Source organism: Triticum aestivum, chromosome 1A (genome assembly GCF_018294505.1).
Source record: "Triticum aestivum cultivar Chinese Spring chromosome 1A, IWGSC CS RefSeq v2.1, whole genome shotgun sequence".
NCBI lineage: Eukaryota > Viridiplantae > Streptophyta > Magnoliopsida > Poales > Poaceae > Triticum > Triticum aestivum.
Genome location: NC_057794.1, coordinates 546101157 through 546107659, shown reverse-complemented (window position 1 = coordinate 546107659; position 6503 = coordinate 546101157). Strand labels below are relative to the sequence as shown.

At 40.4% G+C, this 6503-nt stretch overlaps 1 protein-coding gene across 2 annotated transcripts; it reads left to right on the top strand.

Moving 5' to 3' along the window:
• Positions 1-1832: 1832 nt before the first annotated feature.
• LOC123065456 (proactivator polypeptide-like 1) lies at positions 1833-6278 on the top strand. 2 transcript variants are annotated; one of them, XM_044488737.1, is made up of 6 exons: positions 1833-2048; positions 3032-3115; positions 4070-4254; positions 4375-4572; positions 5622-5681; positions 5768-6278. In XM_044488737.1, the coding sequence occupies exons 2-6, from the start codon at positions 3037-3039 to the stop codon at positions 5915-5917; spliced, it is 672 nt and encodes a 223-aa protein (XP_044344672.1). In that variant the 5' UTR covers positions 1833-2048; positions 3032-3036; the 3' UTR covers positions 5918-6278. The 2 variants fall into 2 exon arrangements, with proteins under 2 accessions (XP_044344672.1, XP_044344666.1); XM_044488731.1 differs by having other exon boundaries at positions 3032-3151.
• Positions 6279-6503: the final 225 nt, after the last annotated feature.

The following is a 6503-nucleotide window of genomic DNA, read 5'->3' as shown; positions in this document are numbered from 1 at the left end:
GGGCTCGGTCGATGACGGCTGCGTCGCTGGCTTGGCTTCTGATGCGTGCGCCGCTGACGGGTGGGCCCGGTGACGCGCTGTCCGGCACTAGACTATGGCGTGGGGTCGGCGGGTCGCTGCTCGTGTACGGCCGGCCGCGCCAGCGGACTCTGTGGATGGTGCTCGCCCGCAGATCTGAGCTCGGTCGGAGAGCGCGGTGTCAGGGCTTGGGTTGGGTTGGGTTGGGCTTCATGGTCTTTCTGGGCTGGACGGAAACGGCAGAAGAGAAATGGGCTATTGGATTCTCTCGAGAAAAATGTGCGAAAGGTAGGCTGAGCTCCACGGAGCCCTTCATTTTTTGCAGAATTTTTTTTTACTATTTCCACACGTCAAAAAGTCTGGAAAAACATATAAACATAAGCATATATTTGTAGTATATACATGTACAAAATTTCATGAAAGCACATATGTAATATGAAAAAAAGACAAATACATAGATTAAAAATTTAAATAGGTTTTTTCTCTGTGTTCAAGATATTTGTCTTTTTTGTGTAGTCTGCGTAGCATTATACAATGAAACTTTACATGTACTTTAAAAACATGTATGTGTATTTTCAAAAAAGGATTGATATTTTTAAAACTTTTAAATATACGTTGAATTTCCTTTGAAACAAACTCCCTAGAGCTCGTCCTCTATAATGCATCTCCCCTGGAAAAAAGCTTGATGTAATGTCTTTTGGATTATTATCCACACGACAACTACAACAATTAATGCTTCACCTTGCCCACCCTCTAGCCATGAATTGTGAGAAGGCGTGACATAGGGTGTCAAAGCCAAGTCGCAACAAAGTGGACATCTCATAAAGCACGATCATGACTTCCGGGTAGTCAAGAGCAACATACCCTCCGCCATAGTGCCTAAAGGATTCGACTAGTGGACAGTAGGATTGGGATGGACCTGGGAAGAAGTCGACTAGGAGACGCGACGTTGGCATACATTATACCATGTAGGCTCATGCTCCTGCCAGCGTCCAACGCTACTCCAGTTGCACCTTGAAGACTCCATGAGCAACCTATACGAACACCTCGAAGGATAGCACGAAGTCATGATGTCACCGCAATCATATAGATTGTTTCACTAGTTGTATTTTAGAAAACTCACCGCACTATGTATAATCAATTGAGAAAAATAGAAGTACTTCAATCTCCATCGCCTCCATAACCATCGTAATTTGTTTTCATCACCATCATCTATATCAACGCGTCACTTTCTTCAGTGCGTCCAACACCGTCCATCTCTCATGCGGGAAGGAGTTGTTCTCATGCTTTCCCTCGAGTCCGTCATCACGCTAACACCGTTAAGAAAACCACCCTCCGTTATGGACGCCAACATTGCAGTGGGAGTGTTGTAGACCCCACCACGCAACCATCATGGGCGGGCGGCAAGGGAACCCCACTGCCGAAGCATTAAGGCCTCGTGTGATAGGCTCCGAGCTGGTGGGACTTTCGTGTGGCCCACCCACAATATTTAGATGTGACATTGTAGCTAAGAGCGCAAAGGGTCTACTCGTAACCTCACATCGACGCACATGCAATCTGTATGGAGCTAGTGGGGCTAAAATTAGGGAGAAAACGAAATACTTTAGATGGTACATATTTGAACAATTCCATGAATTGTGTGAACATTTTATATGTGATGAACATTTTCTGGTAGAAATAGTTTTGAAATAACAAACAGAACATATTTTTGTCAAATGGGACGTTTTAACACTAGTACTTTTTATAAAATTTATTAATTAAAAGCATAGAGTATAAATACTATTTTTTTAACCTTTTGGATTTAATAAAGCGTGGAAAATCAGAAAATAACAGATGCCCTAGTGGCCGCAACAAATCCAGTCAACGGCGTGGTGTTCTCGAAACATCTCCTCCCTGCCTCTGCCTAGCTCTTCTCGCTCCGGCTTGTCTCCGCCGCGGCCGGCGCTCGGCCGTCCGCACAGGAAGCACCGCCCTGCGCCGCCCTCCGCTCCCATTGGTCGGTCGGCCCAAGATCCTCATCCGAACTTAAGGTAGACGCAAAGAATTTCACCCTGTTTAAGAGTAGATCCGGTTCAGGGGTTGCGATATCATGCCAGCTGCTAGTCTATCTCCACATCTTCAACTAGCACTTGTTTGCTTGTGTTTCCGATAGATGCATGTGAAATTCGTGGAGAAAAGCCTGGCATCTTTTGATGGCTCATAGCTGTTTGATTTCTTTTGAAGGCAATAATAGTAGTTCAAGAAAATAGTACTCCCTCTCCAATCCATATTAATTGTCGTTGATTTAGTACACAGTTTGCACTAAACAGCGACAATTAATATGGATCGGAAGGAGTAATTGAATTGTTATTCCTGGTTCTTAATGTTAAGTCCAACTTCAGAGGAAGTACTTGTGCAAAAAAAAAAACCTTTTCAAAAGGATTTGAGGAGTTTATATGTCACCTTTGCTCACCATTAGTTCTGCAAATCAAATTTACTGTTTGTCCATACCATTGGGTTAGTTTCTCTGCATTCTGAGTATCTTCTTAGAAGAATGCAGAAAGGGGAACAGCTGGTGCCTTGGCGATGGTGAACTAGCACATAAGTCTTATCTAGATTTTGGAGCATACAGCCATATTCCGTTTATTTAATGTAGTGCTTTCCTTTCGAACTGTTAGAATGTTTTGGTTCAAGTTCTACACATGCTAGACTGGATGCATGTTTTTTTGTAAGGAACTAAAATGTAGCATGTGATACATACAAGAAGGAAGATGGAACTGAGACCTTTGTTCAGATTTGTATATGAAGGGAAATTAATTATCTGTAGATTTACCTCAGTTAACCTTGAATCATCTTTTAAGAATTAGCAAAATTTTGATGTTATTATGTATATACTTCTCTCTTTTGTATACTCCCTCCGTCCCATAATATAAGAGCGTTTTTGACACTACACTAGTGTCAAAAACTTTCTTATATTATGGGACAGAGGGAGTAGTTGTTACATTTAATTGCTTGTCCATCTCTTTATTAACAGACAAAATGGGCTCAAGACTTTTTGCTTTGTTCATCACTGGCGTTGTCCTTTTGGGCAGTAGAATCTTGGCCTTGGACCATACTGGTATGTGGCCGTTTAACCTCGATCCTGCATCCAGTTGTAAGCAAGCAATACAAGATTTATTTTCTAACGGCTGTTTTGTTTTCCTGAGTAGAATTTTCCTTCTATTATGGTAATACGAGATTATATACTGAAGGTAACACAAAATCGCGACTAGAACTCCCAGATCGATATTCATAAAATAGTGCACATGATGATGCTATGTTAGGCCCTGTTTGAGATGCAAGGATTATGTTATCCTCCCATGGATATTTGAGGTCCAGCCAGAAGTAGGAACTAAAATTATCACTATATTCATTTGGTTGCGAACTGGTCTGGACCCAAGTCTAGTGGAAGTACCTGTATCCTTCCAGGATTGAAAATTAATTCGGAAACCGTCCACTTCTCAGGAAGGAGAATGGAAGGTATAAGGTTTTATATCTGTTTATCTGAATGTGAGGAGCATCCGTTATTCAAACATTAATATAAAGTTGAATGAGGAGGGATCTCCATTCCCAAATCCTTTATCTCTCTTATCTCTATGTAAAGAAACTAATCAATGCCTATCTTTTTCCCTCGCCCCTCTAATTTCTGTATATCCACTCATGGACTCACCAACAGACAATTGTCACTGATTACTACTTCAAATACTTTTATATGTTCCAATCTTGTTAATTATGCCAGGATAAAGTCAGGCTCATAGCATGCTGATGATTACCGATAATCTTCTATCAATCTTCTACACATCGGAGACCTACTTAACCGAGATCTTTGTGTCACTGGTTCTTAGGGTTTAGGGTGTAATATAATATATGAGTAATACACATGACCTTGTTACATACTATTGTTTTCAGAATTTTGTTTGTTTGCTTGTTGTCTACATTTTCAAATATATTTTTGAATTTTGTTTTCAAATACTTGGATATTCATCCTTGTTTGAATCAGTTTTTATGTCTTATTTATTTGATTTTGTTGTAGTTGTCGAAAAGAGATTAAATGAGAACACGGTATCTCTTACAACAAAGGGAAGTCCACAACTATGCCAACTTTGTGAGCAGTTTGCCACAGAAACCCTCTTCTATTTGAAGGAGAATGAGACACGGATCGAAATTATAGATACTCTTCACCAAGCTTGTTTGAAATTTCATTCACTTAAGTTAGAGGTATTTTTTAACTTAAAAGTAAAATCAAATGCTCTATTTCTTAAATAGTTATTGTACTTATACCTATGTTCTAAATCAAGCATTTCGTATTTCAATGTGCTCTTGATTTTTACATGGCAGTGTACAAAGTTGGTTGATTATTATGCAGCACTGTTCTTCGAACAAATTGATTCTCTAAGCCCTGAAGAATTTTGCGTATCAGCAAGTCTTTGTGAGGAAGTTACATACATTCGCCTCCCAGGACATGAACATGCTTGCACCCTTTGCCATGAGGTTGTTGATGAGATTCGTGCTGGTCTTGAAGACCCTGAGATGGAGGTATTCTTTATACGATTTCTTCCTTTTGAACTATTATGTTCGTTCCTATGTCCTTTGTGTCTGATTTCTTTAAATTATTATGTTCTGAAACTCCCGAGTTACATTTGGTGTATGAGTATACATCGAAATCTAGTTCTCAAGAGCTTATTAGCCCTTTCTTTATCTTTCTTATGTTAGGAGAGGATATAGCAATGAATAACTTAGCTCAACCCTTGTCACTCTTCTCTTCATTTCTCTGCTATTATCCACCATGTTGATACTGTAGTTTATCTCACTAGGATGGAGCTCTCTGCTCTATAGTACGAAAACTACTAGTCAGTCCATATTGGGATTGTTTGTACAAGCATAAACCAGGGAAAGATTTATCGTGTATCTATAGTTTCCTATCTTGTCGAACACTCCCAAGTACTAGGTTGTTTGTCCAGGTTATCTTCAGTTTGGAATTCAGACATCAAGTAGAGCCAACAACCTAGTGACTAATGCAATGCCGAAATGTTATGGAACATGGTAGGGAGTGGCCAGTTGCATGTTATTTTCACTGATCAATTTATTTCCTACATGGCATATCACGGACAATTAACTAGCGTAGTTGTAAGGAGTGGTGGGTTGGGTTGAGTAGGTGATTATGGTTTCAAATGCTGACTTGCAACCTACTCTCTCCATCCGAAAAAGCTTGTTCCTCAAATGGACAAGCTTTTTTCGGACGGAGGGAGTATTAGCTGGGAACTGCCAATGCTGGCAAGGGTGGTCTGATACAGAACCGGTGATAGCAAGGGTGTTCCATATCTGATTGCTAATCTAGTCGAGACTCGCGAACATGAGTCTTGGTCGAGCTTCTCCCAGTTTAAAAGTCCTATCAGCCAGGAAGTGTCGGTGCTGGATTAGGTGCATTTTTGGTTTTTATGCAGCACATAAATAATGCCAGTTTTCTTTCATATTTGCACTGGCACCCAGATGCCTCTCTATCTACTTAACAGCTTTTGTGTGGTAAAAGTGAGTGACTAGCCAAAAGAGGAAACTTAAACCTGCCATTGATCTGGTCTTGACAGCTCAAGATAATCGAGATACTTCTGAAAGGATGCAACAACACAGAGAGTTTCGTACAGAAGGTAAGCATCTAAATATATCTTCTATTGAAGTGTAGTGTATCTATTTTCAGTAGTATCATTCTCAATCGTACCATATTGTAATTCAGTGCAAGAAGATGATAATCCAAAACACACCGGTCATACTAGAAGATATCAAGAAGTTTCTCAAGAAGAGAGATTTCTGCGACTCTATCCGTGTCTGTGGAGGCAAGATTGTTCGCCCTCGAGGAGGCCTAAGAGGCATGTATACTGCCTGAGCTTTTCTCTCCTGAACACGCATGACAATTGCGTGTCATTTCATGAAGAACACGCGTGAGGGCTGGGCTCTCCAACCTCTTGCAGTGATGTTTACAAGAGAGATTGGTGGTGTACGTGTACGAAACAAAAGGTCTTCCTGATTATTTCCGAGCAGTGTATATATTGTAGTACAGCATTGGCTGTGTACCTGGAAAGAAGTGAAATGAAATTTCCACTGGAAAGCATGCACGCCCTCCGTGATAGTTGGTCCTACATGATTGTTATGAAACACGAGCAGAATGTATGCTTAAAGTGTACAGTATGTCTGTATGTAAACAAATTATTAATTATGTGCAGTGGACGTTTATTTATGATGATTCAGATCTGGCCCTGTATTGACTATGCATTCGTCACGGAGATCTTCGCAACTTTGATCATAGAGTCAGAGCCATGGTATTTTGTACGCACACGTCAGATTAATGAGGAGACTAATATAGCGAAAAGAAGATTCATACAACCTCCGTTCCTGAATAAATGAATAAATCTGTACTCTAAAATGCGTCTATATCCATATGTGTAGTCCTTCTTAATGTCTAAAAAGACTTA